The following is a 17,521-nucleotide window of genomic DNA, read 5'->3' on the forward strand; positions in this document are numbered from 1 at the left end:
AAAGAACTATTTTCTTATTATTGTCATGTTAAAAGCTTTTATTCTAAATTAGAACTAAAATAATTTCTTTATGAACCTTATTTTTCATTTGTTAAAAAAAATTATTTTCATTTAGGACTAGAAAGATCGCTGCATTTCATAGTCAAAATTGGATAGCTCAGAGGAGTACATCATAACAAATCAAAAATGTTTTTCGAACACATTGTTTATACTTTTGTCAATTTCTTTCTTAATTAAAATTGCAAAGCTTGGCATATTTCATTAATACTACTCAAAAGTGGTGTTTGAAACCTTTTATACTCCTTTTAGACTTAAAAGTTAAAAGTTCGACTGCAAATCCCTACTCATGTTGACAATTGCATGACTTGCACACCAGAGGTTGAAATCTTGAAGGCACCTGGTTGCAAAGGAAGCTTCTAGTCTGCTTTTCAGCACAACAGAGATCAAATGGCAAACCACATTTTAGGTTTTAACCGCCTCAAGTGAAATTTTAGAAGACCTAGCAAACATGACACCCTTTTGCCTGGTTATCTTCTTGCTTTAATCAGTCTTCATGAAATTTTTAACAGCTGCATGGTCTTTGTGCCCTGGAATTAGAGACATTTGTTAATGTACGTATACAAACATTATGCTCGTAACCTCACTTTGTTGGATCTGATCTTTTGGGACCCATCCGGATGTAAGCCTCACTAACACATCATCAAGATTTGATTTCGACTTTTTTATTTTGGGTTCTGCACTTAAGACAAAAGCCTCCAACGTGGTGATATGATATGAGTCTAGTTGCGACGATAAGGGATAGGTTCCCTCACTTGTTGTAACTTTGTAGGAGTTAACACCTTTCTAATACTCTATTTCTGTCTCAGATAGGTGAGGAATGCTATAAAAGGAAATCATACAGACTTGGTCTCCAACGTATCTGAGAGTGCTTGTGAGTTTCTTACCATCAGGATTGCTTGAAGTTGGAGATTGGAAAACCAAAATGCTGCTCGAGGGTGGAGGAGCATGTCTAGTTTTTCTTCATGTACAAATTGCCAATAATTTACAGGACTTCCTATTAAGAAGACCCCCAATTGATAGCTAACGGTACATCGTCATAGAAAATCAAGCATGTTCGAGGCAGTTCATTGCTTTAAGGTAATCTCAGATTCTGGTTTCATCTTGCCGGTCATTCGGAGAATCAGAAAATGCTCTTCAGGTATAACTAGAACAGCGGCTCGAGATTTCCTTCAGTTCAGCTTCAAACCATATTTTTATTTATTTCTTGTCATTAAATTTTTTATATTTAATTTTCTGTTTAGTTTTTAATTTTTATAGCATCCTCTGACTCTCGCACCGGAAGCTAGAGCTCTCCTGCGACAATAGTCCATTGTGTTGGGGCGCCATTCCTGATTGCATCAGATTGCACCTTGGTCTTGTGGTACCTAACAGCCCGTACTGCGTAGCAAATGAGGGTGAGTCCAGAGAGCGCGACACGGCGGTCGAATTCAGAAAGATGGTAGGGCCTTGCACCAGCTGGTGCTGCTGCAACTGGTGGCGCGCTCGCAGGCTCAGCAATAGCTATAGCGCCATCTGCTTCTCCTCCTCCTCGGCGCTTATCCGAGCTAGAGGCCTCTCTACCTCCTCCGAAAATCCATCTCCCCTTGGAGGATTGGCCGGCGAGGAGGATCCGGTGGCGGAGACCGCGAGATGGGTCCGCGAGACTATCCTGAGGCGGCCCCGGTGGGAGAGCTCCCTCTCCTCCCTCTTCCCTCCCTCCCGCCTCTTCCACCCCGCCTGCGTCCGCCTCGTCCTCCGGCCCCTCGCGTCCTCCCGCCCACTCCTCTCCCTCCGCTACCTCCTCTGGCTCTCCTCCCACCACGACGCCGCCCCTCCCCTCGACACCCCCACCGCCTCCTGTCTCCTCGACGCCCTCGCCCGCGCCAGGGCCTGGAGGGCCGCCCTTCTCGCCCTCCGCTCGACGAAATGCCGCCCCGACCCCGCCGCCCTTGACTCCTTCCTCCTCCGCCTCGTCCGCAGCGGGCTGGTGGATGACACCGTCGAGGCCATCTCCGAGCTCGGGACCCACCTGGGCTACTCCCCATCCCTCCGCACCTGGAACGCCGCCCTCTCGGCCTCCCTCAGGGCAGTGCGGACCGATGCCTTGTGGCGCCTCTACGGGATGATGATGCGGTCCGGCGTCGCCGTCGATGCGTCCACCGTTAGCTACCTCATCCGGGCCTTCTGCGCCGAGGGCAGGCTGGCGGAGGCCTACGTGCTCCTTCGGGAGGTCTCCAGGAACGGGCTCATGCCGGACGTGGTCTCCCTCACCAGGCTGGTCTCCGGGTTCTGCAGGGATGGCAACTACGGCAAAGTCTCCGAGCTCCTCCACGTGATGATCGCGGGCGGCCGCATGCCTGACATCTACACGTACCAATCCATCATCCACGGGCTGTGCGACAATGGCATGGGCCACGAGGGCTTCCGGGTTTTCAACGATCTCAAGCGGAGGGGTTACGCGCCCGACGCGGTCACGTACACCACCATGATCGACGGGCTCTGGAAGATGGGCCGGATCGATGACGCGCGGAAGCTGTGGTCCGAGATGGTCGGGAAGGGGATGGAGCCGAACGAGTACACCTACAATGCCATCGTGGATGGCTACTGCAAGGCGGGCGACATGGAACAGGCCCAGAGGGTGTATGATGAGATGCGTGCCAAGGGTTTCAAAGAGAACACGGTGAGCTGCAACACCTTGATCGCGGGATTCTGCTTGCAGGGGAGGATGGGAGAAGCAACCGAGTTGTTCGAGGAAATGCCCACGAAGGGCATCAAGCATGACGTGATAACCTACAACACGCTGATTCAAGGCTTCTGCAAAGTCGGGAAGACGGCCAAGGCAATGGAGCTTTATCGGGAGCTGCTGTCGGCAGGTGTGCAGCCCAGCATTTCAACATACACCCCTTTGATTCATGTTCTATGCGAGGAGGGGAAGGTGGCCGATGCGATGGAGCTGATGGGATCTATGGAGGCTAATGGTTTGGAGCCGTTAGTTTGCACCAATGATTTCATCATAACTGGATTCTGCAAGCAGGGCAAGGCTGAAGAGGGCATGGCCTGGCTGGTAAGCATGTTGGAGAACAATCTTAAACCACGACGAGAGACGGTCAACACATTAATCGGATCCCTAAGCTCGCTGGAACGGTTGGATGATGCATTTCTGGTGCTAAATGCTATGTTTGAGATCGGCTACTCTCTAGGAAGTTCAGCATGCTATGTGCTTATTAATCAACTATGCCAAGAGAATTGGTGCGAAACTAGGGGGCGTTTGGAGGAGATCTTGGTGAGTGACTAGTTGCAGACTCCTGCTGCTGCCCTCGAGGCGGATGCTATCTCAGCGAAGGAGAAGTATTTAATTTGAAGAAACATCGTGGTCTCCAGCAAGATAATACCTGTAAGCATTGCTCTGCAGTTCGCCTCTTGCTTGGGCAGGTGTTTATACTCCATTTCATTGTTTCATTGTTTGATTCGTCCTGAAGAGCATTTTTTGGGGAGTCTGTAAGCATGAAAAGGAGGGCGCCACATACATGACACAATAAGCATGTTAGCATTATTAATAAGGAGACTTTTTGGTTATCTTAGCAAAGCAATCTGCAGGGAAACTCAAGGTGCATATTAACTTGGATTGTTCCGAAGAAGCCAGATGCACAAGAGGTTTTTGAGGTTTATTAGGCTGATTAACAAGGGTTATAGACATAGTTTTTGATTTCCTGGTAATTAGTTGGTGGAAGGTCAGTACCCATAACTTCTTAATTTGGGTGTCACATAAAAAAAAAAACTTCTTAATTGGGGAGGGATCTGATTGTCCAGAAGGATCTAGGAAATCAAATAAAACATGCGACTTAGAACAAGGATGGCATGAACATGGTCTTGGAGCTGTTTATGACCATGCCATGTCTATTGTCCAACAGATGGTCTGTGAGGATCGTTTGCTTTTGGATTTTATATGCTTGCAGTTTCTCAGAAATGCTTTTATGCTATTGTGACATTACAACAATATATTTTGCTTAATCGTTGTTTTCTTCATTCTATTACATGTCAAACATTACATATTTAAGTTGCACATTTCTGTTTGGTCGTGCAAGTAGATCGAGTGACTGTTAGGCTATCTCTGATTTAGAAAGTGCTCTTTTTGAATGCAAGCACTTTTACTGTTTGGTTTGCTGGGAAAAGTGAGAATTGTTGAAATGCACTTCATGTCTTTAGGTGTTTGGTTTATGATGTAGAAAGCCACTTCCACCCACTTTGGATGTTTGGTTGGTCTGGAAGTGGGTGATATAATTATCCAAGAAGTGGATAATGAAATTACCCTCTTTTAGTGAATTAGTGTGTGATGTGCATTGTAACAACCCAGGACCTCATCCAAAAAAGCTAGCCGGAAGGTATTTTTTTGGGCTTCTTAGTTCTGTATAAGTACTCAAGATCTTTTTGGCGAATAACTGATGTGGGACTAAACACACGCCCGCACGGGTCCTTACATGGTCCCTCCGTTTAAGCCTTGACGTCCCCGTCAAGCTAAAGATTCAAATCCATTCAAATCTAATCACAAGTATCATGATCGGCTCGTGGTCAGCCTCCATGAACCCATGCTGTAGTGTTCTCTAGTCCATATAGGTTATGGGCCGAGTTCACTCTGATACTATTTGTAACAACCCATGGCCTCACTCGAAAAGGCTAGTCGGAAGGTATTATTTGGGATTATTGATCTTATATAAGTACCCAAAATCTATTCAGTGAATAACCGATGTGGGACTAAACACACGCCTGCACGGATCCTCACATACTCCACACACACTCCACACACGCCTGCACGGGTCCTCGCAGGTATCATCTTTCTTTTTATTAATGGTATGAATAAAATGTTCTATAGGGCATGTATTGATATACTAAAATATCATTAAATATTTGAACTATAAAAATAACAATTTAATGTACGAGGCTTCTGTTATTGCAGGGTTTTGGGGAAGGTCGGATATATTCAACTTTACTCTTGCATGTAGAGATGCCTTATTCTTAACTCATGACACCCAGGTCACAATGGAGTGACCTTATTGTTATGCCAAGGTGCACTGTCATTATTATTGTTACATCCATATTCATAATATTTATGTAATATTATATAATAATAGTATGAGCATATATTGAACAAGTTAATTTACATTAGCATCATGTTATTTTTATTCTATCAATATTTGAATAATATTACCTATCATATATCATGTGAACCTGACCATATTATGGTTGACTAAAATAATAATATTTGAAAATAAATTATTTTATTAATGTGTAAGCAATATAATTTAATATTTATTATGAAAAATTCATATATTTTTAATAAGATAGTATTATTTTATTGTTAATTTATTTTACTACTTAACTAATGGCTTATATTGGTTTTCAATATTGAAAACACTAGTCATTTTCAATAATAAAATAGGGAACTTAAAAGGTTTACTTATTAAACTTATTATTAATTAGTGAATAAAAATTATTACTTTTCTCGTAATTAATTTTATAATTTATTTTTTTCAGGTTGGCATTATGGAGTCATGAACAAACTTTATAATGGTCAAAGTTACATACTCGAAGATTTGGATTAAAAAAGGCATGACAATTAACCAAATTAATACATGTATAAATTTCTATGTATTATTAAAAGGGGAATACATTTTAGGATGGGGCGAACCAACCTATACCTTCAAAATCCCGATGTCCAGTACATGGTCCATTTCACAACTTTAGAAACCCAAACTCTATATGTAGCAGTACTATTGATTTACAACCCATATTAAGTATGAAGTTTATTGCTTTATAGAGCAGCAGTCATACTTCTCAATCTCTCATCTCTTATGCAAAACCCAAACATAAGTAAAATAAAAGACAAGTAGCAAGATATGGGGGATCATATGGATTAGATGGGCTTAGACTTTGAGGGCTTTTGATCATTGACAATGATGGAAAAGTCTGTGCTTCTCCTATCAACTGTCTCCAAGCAACCTTATACATCATTGCCTTATAGATGGTGATTGCCACGGTTGCCACATGTGTGGCCATCCAAGTGGCAACCACATATGGGTGGTTGACAAACCTGGGAAGAAGGCATTGGACATCATATAAAACAGTTGTCTTAGTAACCTATGAGCACAATAACGAAACTGAACCACATCCAAACCATGCAATCCATCAGAAATAAAATCAACATAGCCACATTACAAGGAACTGTGAACAAGAATGAGAAAATCAAGATATCCGACAATCGCACCAGGAACCTGCAAACAAGCATGATAAAATCAAAAATATATAGCAAGCTTACATCGAACCTGTGAATAAAAATGATACCACATATAGTTGCAACAATCGTCACATATTTGTCTCTCCAAGTTGCAACAATGTAGGTGATTGACAAACCTGTGAAGAAGGCATTGAAGATTATATGCCACCAATGTCATAGAAACTTGTGAACAATGGAAAAACCAAACCAGATTCAAACCATGTAATCTATCACCAAAAAAAAATCATGACAACAATCTTATAATTAACCTGGGAACAATTATAAAGGCCAAAACAGTGACCAACAAGGCAAGAAAAAAATTCACCATAGAATGAAGAAAACAGGCTTCATAAAAATACTAAAACATTGCCAGGGAAAAATTTTGCTATGCAATGCGGATATATTCATCATAGTCATTTGCCTAGGTCATCATTTCTTAGTTTGCCATATCATGTTAGACCTCCTCAACATCATGCAAAAACAACTCTATCTTTTTCACAGTCAACTTCTAATAAATTGTTTGACCAATAAACTAATTATACTTATGTCTCATGGAAAAAATCCATTTTCTGCCAGAAAAAGTAGAACCTATGAGCTTCATTTCAAATTTTCCATTCACAGTTTATAAGAAAGCATCTTATAGTGGCCCTTTTCACATAATTGAGGATGTGGCAGACATGCATAAACAGAAGATAAATTTTTTTTTAACCTTTAAAATGTCAAGATAATAGTAATACAATAATATGCTTCATGGACACTATTCCATGATGTTTCCAGGACCTCCCTAAGACCCTTCCATTTCACTAACCCATGTTCTTCCTTTTCTTCAAACCTTTCCAAGGTCTGCCAGCTAATGTCATTACTAATCCTAGTTGCCAAACTCACTATCACCCAGAAAAAACTATTATAGAATGAAGAAGAAAATTTTCAACAAAATGCAAAGTATAGCCAAGAGTGAACACATAATCCCCTGTGTCCTCATATCAATAAAATTGATTAGAAGAAAACAAACCAAATGAAAGATTTCTTTCAAAAAAGACCAAATCATAGAACCAATCTCAAGCCTAAATCTTATCACCCAATAAAATTGTTTTCTTTTTCTAAAGGAAATATTTAAAACAGTCGAATTGTAAAACTTTAGCACCAGAAGGAACATCATTTTACCTTGCAACATAATTGATCAACTCAAAACTTTTTTGAAAATTCAAAAAATTACAAAAAATAATAAAACTAATCATTTTGAAGCCACTAGATCTATAAGCAGATCCAAATAGGAAACAACCCTCTTCCTTATCTTTCCCAATCTGATCCATAGTCTACTATTTCAAGATACCAAAACCTAGATCAAAAATCATAACAAAAAGTAAAAGAATTCAAGGAAATCAACCAAAAATACAAAAAATCAGTGAAAAAAAGAGTAACCAGAGAAATTATCTCAGATCTAAAAACTATATTCCTGTAACTTGACTCCTAGATTCCAATGCAGTAAACTACTAACCATGAAACTGGCACCATAAGAAAGGGCAGACCGCTAGGGAGTTGCTAGGGATGGGGAGAGAGGGGGCCGAGGGAGCAGAGGATTGATGAGGGAAGTGGTCTGGAGAGGGGAGCTTGGAGGCAATTGAATCTCTTGAGGGGAGAGTGAGGGGAAAGTGGCAAGACATGCTCGTGCCCACTTTTAGCAACTTCATCCTGAAGGGGGTCCAAAGTTATGGAAGTGTAAATCTAGTTCAAAAAATCGGGAGTAGGTTGGTAATGACTTCTGCCCTTGTTGTGGCTTTCGGTGCCCACTGTCATAGCTAAACACTCAGGCTCGCTGGAGTCGGTATCAGAAAGTGACCTAGAGTAATTTTCGGGGCCAACCAAATAGGCCCTAACTGAAAGTATTGCTACTATTATGTAGTTCTGCATGTTGTCCTGTTCTAGCTTTATTGGACTATACTTAAAGGTAGTTTGGTAGGCTTCACAACCAAAAGATATGAAAATTGGGAAGCTCATATGCATAAATTTACGTTTAGGGTGCATTCTTACTACTTGGCTTGAAATGGTTCATATGGGATTCATGTTTGGTGAATTATATGATGCATATATGATACTTCTTTTGTAGATGAGAGGAGTTACTTCTCACCCTCTACCCTCTGGCCACCCCGCCCCACAAGGTCAGAGCCCAAGAACAGGGCAAACTAAGCCAGTGCTCCTAGGATTGGGGCTTAGTATAGGTAGGAACATTGCCCCGCGGAATTGAATCCCTGCCCTTTGGCAAGGAGTCATACCATATGAACTAAAGTTCAATGGTAGTAAAGCTGTTGTCTAATGTATTTGAGAGTCCTCATGAGCCTAGCATGACCAACCATAGGTTGTGGTTAGTTGGGGAGGGGGGTGTGGTGTGTGGGGGAAGTGGGGTAAATCAGTGGAAATCAGAGAAATTACCTCAGATCTAAGAACTATATTCCTATGCCTTGACTCCTAGATTGTAATGCAGTGAATGACTAACCATAGAATTGGCACCACGAGAAAGGGCAGACCGTTGGGGAGTTGCGAGAGACCGGGAGAGAGGGGGTCGAGGGGGCAGAGGATTGATGAGGGAAGTGGTCGAAATTGAGGGTAGAGCATGTTTATCCTTGCTTTGTCCTATATATCTTTGATTTTGGGGTCAAGATAATTTGTACTCAATTATTTGGTCAAACCCCCCTTTGTTAATATGATGTCATGCCATAGTTGGTATGCTCTAAATTCACTTTATTAAGCCCATATAAGAAATAGTAACAGGATTACACTTCAAAATTATTGCCTTATCAGTTCATAAATTTTTGTCAATTGAACCTTAGCTAGGATTGGGGAAGGACAAAAATTTCTTTGTTTTAACAACAAATAAATCTAGGGACTTGGTCTCTTCTCAATTGGTTCTCCCTTCTCATGTAAGACTTGGCCGCTAGGGACCAAAGGTGGAGGGGCACAGTTAGGGTGGTTGTTAAGTTCTAGGACTTGAAGCAAAAATATTTAGAAGATATAAATTAATACTGTTAGTTGAATAAACATAGAATATTTTATTTTCATCGACTTAATTTGCAGGATGTATGAGCAATGATTTATAAGAATTTAGGGATTGAAATACAAATAGTAAAGAGATAGGGATTAATATGTAAATATAGAAACTTTCAAGGCTATGGTGTGATTTGATTGGGGAGAATGAAGAACTTTCTCTAACTTGCTCAACTCAAATCTTTTTTAATAAAAATAAAAAAATAAAAGTAGGGTCTAGGTCCTCTTTTTTATTAATAAATAATAAAACTAAGTTACTAAGCGTCTATTTGTGCTAGTGAGATTTGCCCTTGCACAATTCAAGTAGAATTTCTCTTCTAATTAAAAGAGGATATAGCTTTTCTAAAATAGACATGACTGATGGAAATAATCATGAAAGGGCAAAAATTCAACATGAGGTAGCTCTCGACTTTTGCATCGTTTTTTGTCTTTAACTTCACCTAATTCTTCCTGAATTGGGACATATGCTTGGTCAAATTCTATGTTGATTTTTTTTTTTGTATTAATTGGTTCGTTTTGAGACAAACAATAAAATTTGGCCATGATCGCTCGATGCGCCGCATCCTTGAAGGATGGTGCCACATCATAGAGCTTGAAAAATTATTCAATTTCAAAAGAAAAAAGAACATCTCAATCGGACATCATACGACCAAGTTAGGACATCCAAAAGTTTGGCATATGATTCAACTTCTCAATATAGCGGATCTTGCTTCTAAATCTTGTCTAGTCCTTCCGTAGTGGGTAGAGTGGCCTACATCGAGACTAGTGTTCCTCTTGGATCATGGTGGTGGCAGTCTTGGTGGTGAAAGTGAAAGGGCCGATGGTAGGACATTCACTCATGGTGGCAGCAGGAGTGTTAAGAGCCAAAATTACATGGAATGATAAATGGGTAGAGAGGTGAGAGAATAAGAGAGTGGGAGGAATTAAGAGTAGGAAGAGAGAGGTTAAAAAAAAGTAGGTTGAGGGGGGTGGGGGGAAGGGAAGAGAGATAAATAGCTAGGAATAGCAACAGGGTGCCAAGACTATAATGTTGTGGCTATGGAATTTTTTTTGAGAAAAAAAAAATTATGTTGCGCCTTAACTCTCTAATTAGAGATCTCATGAGATGGTGACTTATGTAGGAATCAGTCTATGCGGAGAAAACTATTTTATTGATAATTTTGAAACAAAGTTATTTAGTTAAATATTATAAAAATAATATTATTTTTTAAATGAAAGGAAATATTATTTAAGCAAACTATGTAGTTTAGATTGGTCCGTTTATAGCTATGCACCTAGGTGCTCCATCGAAATATATAAAAAAAGAAATTCATTCAAGTCAGGTGGAGGCATGTAGCACGGTGTTTGCAAGAAAGAGTCACAAAGGAAAGAAAGGCCCAGGTCAATCTCATCGGGCTTTAGGAAGAGAAGGGCTCACTTTAACCCTTCACCTTCTGATCAAACAGAAGTGGATGTGACTCTTCTTGATACAATAGTTTGCAGCCATACCCCTTTTCCTGCCTGACCAAGTAAGCTGCAAAGCGATTGTACATACTCTTTTGAGGTGGGTTGGTCTGCATATCTAAAAGTTAACTCTAGCTTAGATTTTTAACCAAACCACCCCGCAACAACTGTGTATTGGGTAAAATAGAAAAATTATTTGTATAATTTTTTGTCCTTGGCTTCTCAACAATTGTGGGGAAAAAAAGGTGGTGCATGATATGAGACTTTAAACAAGCATGAATTCACCTTTATTGCTATTATTATCTATCAATATATTACAAAATTTCATGCTAAACTGATCTTAACTTGTAGCAAACTTTAGTTTAGATGGTACCACCCCACTTGAGGCAAGGGGTACGGTTTGATTCTAAAGGCCATTGGCCTTCCTTTTGTGCCTCGTTATTCAGTTCCCTGGTTCTGTGAATGTTAGGAGGGATCTGCTCAGTGAGTGCAGCAAGATTCAACATAGCAACTGTACAGCTTTATAATGGCCAAAGGTGTCAATTGGCTTGGTTGGTAAAATCATTAGCTTTTGGATACTAGTGATGTAGATTCAAATCTGGCCCTCACCTCAATTTTAACTGGGATTTCTCCCGTCCAATTCTCAAAGAAAAATATTATTATAAATATTATAATAAGTTATTTAATGCTAATGGACTGTCATAACACAGATAATGGTTTGAATTTGTATTTGCACTCTATTTTAATAAAATGGTATTTAAAAAAAAATCATATTTTTTACCTTCATGTTATGATCTCTGTTGTGCATTATGTACCATGTTTGCTTATGCATTATAATTGTTTAGTTATTAAAGCTTTGTTATTGTTTATGCATGAGATAGTAATTGATCATTACATGTTTCTCTCCTTTTTTGTTTAGTTGATTAATGCTATATGGTCATTTTGTTAACTAGAGAGTATTTCATTCTATTTTCTTCCCTTGATTTGAAAATAAGCTTGAGCTTCTGTATTACAAACATGCGTATTATCCTAAAGTAGCCAAATTTTTATTTAAAATTTGATTTGGTTGGAAGGGATTTATTTGCGCTGATGCATTTGATCCCAAACAGTGCGTTTTTCCTGGTGATTGTTTTGATTATGTAGAGGAGAACAAAATTTTCTTTTCAGATGTCAAAGATATTCATAGCAGGGGAACAAGGTATATAGAGAGTAAGGCCGTTGCTGATTTTATTGAGGCATTGATAGGAGCCTACCTTAGTGCTGTTGGAGAACTAGCAACACTTCTTTTCCTAGGTTGGCAGGGAATGAAGATTGAGCAAAATAAGGAGATCATCATGGAAAGATCATTATTAAGAAGACCTGAAAAGTATGTAAATGTTGAATTTTTCGAGTCACTGCTGAAGTATACATTCAATGACCCCTCACTATTAGTTGAGTGTTGACACATGGTTCTGATCAGATTCCGGATATTCCAAGCTGCTATCACATTCATTTTGAACATCATTCATCGTTATGTTGTAGTGGCAATGATTTTATGTGCTCTTTTCTTTTCACCAAATTGAAAAATGGTTTTATTTCTTCGTTTTGTATTAAAATGGTTCTTTTCCTGCAATTACTGGCTCAAGATTAGTCTATTCTTTTCATTATAATACATTTTGATGCAATAGTAGGCAATTCAGATTTTTCTAGTGCTATGCATGGCATGTTTAACTAAAATGTATGAAATGATCATTAACCTTTGGTTATATAATGCCATTCATGCTACTATCTTCATTAATGCATTGAGTGTAATTAGATTCTGCTTTTGCCATTTTTCCTTGTTTTAGGGTATGACAAGAGTTTCTATTTTCCTTCATCACCTTTTTGAGCCATGAAAAAATAGATTTATGTTAAATTTCTCTTCCAGTACATTGGTAAGTTCAATGTGATCATTTCTGTTTGGTAATTGGAGAAGAGGTAGGCCAGCTCAGATTTTCTCTATATAAAACAGAGTGCATTGTATGGACTGCAAACCAATGCCATCATGCCATAGTGATGTTGTATTTGATGGTAACGCAAAGTACTTATCAGTGAAAAGGACTCATGTTTTTACCACCATTCTTTTTTTATTTAATTTTTGATAAGCACGTTTCCATTGAACTCGATTGGAGCAGAAAGGCTTGTTGGTCTGGCTAGCATTTTTATGTGTTAGCGTATAAAACGAAAAGGATCACTGGACAACAACAATCAAGCGCCTGCATAGGAATTTCTGGGCAGCCACTGGCACAGAGACCTGGGAATTTCTGTGCAGCCACTCTGTCACTGCCATCAAGTTCTGGGAATCAACCAATAATTAGTCTCACAACTTGAGTAGTACTATTTTAACATTTTTTATGCACATTGAATCCAAACTCTTCTGCTTGGAACAGATGACCATATCAATCTGATGCATTGGAAGAAAACTTATGCTGCATAAATTCAGATGATTTCTCTATCTATGTTGCAGTTCACCAAAGTTCAAGTAGATGGGTAGCTGTGACCTGCTTACCAATGCCTGACATCTTTTTATTTTTTTTCCTTTTGTTATTTATACCTTAAGAAGTATGAGCCAACTGGAATTGCTTCCCTTCCATGCACATGATCTAAAAGCATGGCTGCAGCAAGTCATGTATGATGAGGTCCTCATGCAAGGTATTCTAGAAAGTATTTAGGAATTTGTTTCATGGTTGTCCTGCCAGCGCTTGGAGTAATGGACTTGTAGTGTTGTGGCTATTCACCAAATGTACCTACTTTTCTGACTGAAATGCATTGCCATGTAGCATAGGTTCATGCCTCCCAGGACACTTGTATAATTGTTGTCCTGTATGTTCTCCAGCAAGAAAATTGAACCAACAATCTGGACGGGAGTTGGAAGTGCAGCAATTTTAGTATTTGATTAGTCATTTCATCGATCATTCCTCTCATTAATGTTCTAGGCAAAAAGAACTGAAAATAATGCTGGAAGCTAATCTGCATATGGTTTACACTTGGAACATGAGCTTCTGAATATCCTGTAACCATTTCACCTTAAAGAAGGAAATCTTATTGGAAGTAGACAGCAACCACAAATTTAATATCTTGAAGTGCTTGTGCAGTTTTTCAGAAATTGTGGTTATGTCCAAATTTGTCTAGCTATTATTAAAAGGTAATATGTGGCTGTAGCTTCTTCTTATCATACTTGTCCAGCCGCTTGAGTTCCTTGAGAATGCTGATCTGGACCACCTCATCACTGTACATCTGTTCAAAAGCATCACACCAGGATTTTTGACCATTCTTTTGGTCAGGATCTGTTAACATTTAACAATGATTGCTATGCGCATGCAACTGTTAAAGCAGGCTTAAGCAAACATAGTCTTCATGCATCATCAGAGATGCATAGGGAGTGGCATCTTACCTCAACAATTTTGCCGAGTCATTTTCAGGTTCATCGTATGGGTGGGATGCTGGCGTTGCGCTCCTCAAGGTTTGGCAACTGTACCTAAGTCCTTGCTTTCTTGCTCTATCTTGTAGGTCTAAAATTCATTTTGAAGCAAGTTTTGTGTTCCAGTGCTAGATAGTTACCTCATGAAAGGAATGATTTTATTTTATTTTATTTTATTTTTTACATTCGAAGATGTGTAGTTGTTTATCATATACTAGGAGCGAAACCTTAAGGGCACAAATTTGATTAAAAAAAAAATACAGAGGTAGATAAACAGAAGTTCTTAACCAATAAGCATTCCATATCCCAGTTGGTCTTCACAACAAAGATTGAACTAGGCCTTCTATGAAAGTCTACATGCACGAACCCATCAGTGAACTGAGATTGATCCTAGAAGATTTGCCTACTGTAACCTGTAACATGTGCTGTCTCGTATTTGTTGTTGCTTTCTACATGCAAACCGTATAGTTGTATGCTTCCTTGTTATTACTGCTTCTGGGGATGCCAGTCATTGAATATGGTCAGCAGAAACAGTTGTTTATATTATTGTTTTTTTTAATGGTTCTCTCCTTATCCAGGGAGATGCATTGCTATTCCGTCTGCCTAACGCTGCTGTAAAAGTGATAAAGCTGGTGCCTGGGATCTATTTGGGAAACCATGGACGATAAATATCCAAAGACTGCATTGATCTTTGTACGGGTGCTTATACATCAGAATTTTCGCCTGATGAGCACACAAAGAACTTGACAAATTTATGACATAATTAAGCAAATCAGATCAGCCTTGTTCACCTGCATATCAGCCTAGTCACCATAATCGTTGCCTTGAATTTTCTCATGCACGAACAACATCTTTCACCTGCTACGCCACATCTTGACCAAAGAATGAGATTGGATATGTGATATGGATGAGATCCATTGCGCATCACGGATCATTGCCAGGTAATGTTATTAAAAGTAGATCGATTAGTCCCAACTAGACAGCAGGGTTTGAGAACCAAGATAACCTAGATGAGGATGAACTACGCTAGCAAGGATAGGCTGAAAATTTCGGTGAAGATGTATCGACCTGAGAGAAATGTTAGCTGAGAGTAGATGCCATAGGGAGTCGAGTCCAACTATAAGAGACTAACCAGGCTACCTGAGAAGGCTTAAAGACTACGGTAAATTTAGTTTGCAAATCATTGAATTGTAGGTCGCAATCAAATGCCCAACAGTGGTCCCAAGGTAGTTATCGTGTAATACAACGTGAATTGGAGGAAGGTTTAATATTCAAAGTCAAAGTTAATAACTACAAAGCAGAAAATGGGATAGCGGCGTTAACCAATTGAGATACGCGGCAAAAAGTTAAAAAAAGATTCCTCCAAGTGGTTAGTAGATATGGCGATGATAGATGTATAAATAAAAAACTGTAAGATGAAGAAAGGGCCACGAACATATAAAATTATTGATTTAATTTTATCTTTCACCTTTTGATTTCTCCTTTATTGTCTCTCAATCTTCAATAGCTTATGTAGGATTCTAATAGTTAAAATCCTTGAAGTTCAAGAGGAATGAACCAATTTCCTTCTCTCCTTAGTGACTACAGGTGGTATGTTCATGCAGTTATCCAACCCAACTATACACTTGTCTCAATTATGTGTAAAAAGATACTAGTTCATTTGGATACAAGTACTTGTGGATGTGTGGTGCGGACACGAGTACTGGACTGATTATTTTGCAGGATCATGGTTGTCGCAGGAAGACGGTCCAGCCACTTTCGTTGTGGCTGGATTGATTGATGTCATTTTTATTATTTATTTTATGTGGGTGGGATTAGTTTGCATATTGTCTTTTGAGGGCTTCTTTCAAATTGTTTTCTTCATAGGGACTTATTTGTTATTTGGTGGCCCTACATATATAGGGCAAGCATTTGCTTAATTTTTCTAATGAATTAATGCATGAAAATTAGTCTTCTTCTTCTTCCTCCTCCTCTTCTCCTCTTTCTCTTCTTCTTCCCCTCTTCTTCTCCTCTTTTTTCTCTGCATTTCAATCCCCACATCCGTCCTGCATCAGCTTTGGTATCAGAGCAGGCCGGACTTTACCTCTGTTGCTGAAGTCAAAGGATCCAGTTTATGGACGGACCTCCATCGATTCCTTTTCGGCCTTTTCCTCATCTATATTTTGCTGGAGTGGTTGCACCGCAGACGCCGGATCGTACGGAGGGTCCCTGCACAACACGCATTCCGAAGAAGAAGGGACGATCCCTTTCTTCTTTGTTTTCTTCCCTCTCCTTGATCTCATCTCCCGTGAGGACAAAAAGGGCAAAACCCTCCCGTCGGCCGCTTACCGCCCGTCGCCATTCCACCAATCCTCCTCACCATACGCCGTCATCACCTTCGTCCCCCACCACCACCGTCTCCGTCTCCTTTTCCCCTCCCCTCTCTCTTGGTTCCTGCACAGAAGGGGCAAACTCCGTTGCCGGCGAACCCCACAGTGGCCCGGGAGGCAAATAAGCCGCCCCCCCTCGTCGTTTTTTCCCCTCCAGCCGCCGCCTTGCATGCGCCAACCACCGCCTTTGCCTTGCAGCGCCGCCGATTCACCATTGGAAACCACCGCGTCGTCCCGGAAGCTTCGGCCACACCCTACTGCTTCCGCCCGTGACCGAAGCTAGGAGAAGGACGCCGCATCCACACGAGACGCCGCCCCAGCACCCTCTTCCACCGGCGCAACACCTCCCCGCAACCACCGCCGCAAAATCAGGCGAGATCCGGCGGAAGCGAGCGGACGGTTGAAGGTTGAAGATGATCTACAGTACGGGTAAGGTCTGCACCCGTTAGCCCGTTAACCCATTATCCATTAACCCGAGTCATTTCAAAACAAAAAAAAAAAAAAAATTTGCGGGTCGGACTGTCCTAGTGGGTTGGGTCTGTTAACCCGATAACCCGACAACCCGACTTGAGTTAAAAAAAAAAAAAAAAAAAAACTGGTTGACGCACGTGACGCGTAAGTCGCGCACGTGCGGGAGGTTTCCTCCTTCCTTCTTTATTTTCCCGATTCCCTGGTTTCGTTTTCTTCTTCTCTTCCGACCACCGTCCCCCGTCAACCCCACACCGCTTCCTCTCCGCCGTCAACACCTCCGCCCACCGCCACCGCTGCCGCCATCAATTCTTCCGCGTCACCACATCTTCCGTTTCTTTCCTCTACCATAGTTGTGTCACTCAGCCGGCATTCATCGGTCCGGCCGAGTCCACCACCACCACCGTTTTTCGCCCTCCAACCACCGTCAACTTCGGCCTTCCACTGCTG

General features: G+C 40.6%; 1 protein-coding gene across 10 annotated transcripts; it reads left to right on the top strand.

The window, feature by feature from the left end:
• The first annotated feature begins 895 nt into the window (after window positions 1-895).
• LOC103722322 (pentatricopeptide repeat-containing protein At5g18950) lies at window positions 896-15,043 on the top strand. 10 transcript variants are annotated; one of them, XR_005514775.1, is made up of 4 exons: window positions 896-1,198; window positions 1,302-3,433; window positions 13,204-14,276; window positions 14,813-15,043. XR_005514775.1 is itself a non-coding variant. In XM_039133482.1 (2 exons), the coding sequence occupies exon 2, from the start codon at window positions 1,496-1,498 to the stop codon at window positions 3,332-3,334; it is 1,839 nt and encodes a 612-aa protein (XP_038989410.1). In that variant the 5' UTR covers window positions 896-1,198; window positions 1,302-1,495; the 3' UTR covers window positions 3,335-3,615. The 10 variants fall into 10 exon arrangements, 1 of the variants encoding a protein (XP_038989410.1); XR_005514773.1 differs by lacking the exons at window positions 13,204-14,276; window positions 14,813-15,043 and adding exons at window positions 4,994-5,103; window positions 5,572-12,429; XR_005514774.1 differs by having other exon boundaries at window positions 13,204-15,041.
• The last annotated feature ends 2,478 nt before the right edge of the window (window positions 15,044-17,521 follow it).

Source organism: Phoenix dactylifera, chromosome 14 (assembly GCF_009389715.1).
Source record: "Phoenix dactylifera cultivar Barhee BC4 chromosome 14, palm_55x_up_171113_PBpolish2nd_filt_p, whole genome shotgun sequence".
Lineage (NCBI taxonomy): Eukaryota > Viridiplantae > Streptophyta > Magnoliopsida > Arecales > Arecaceae > Phoenix > Phoenix dactylifera.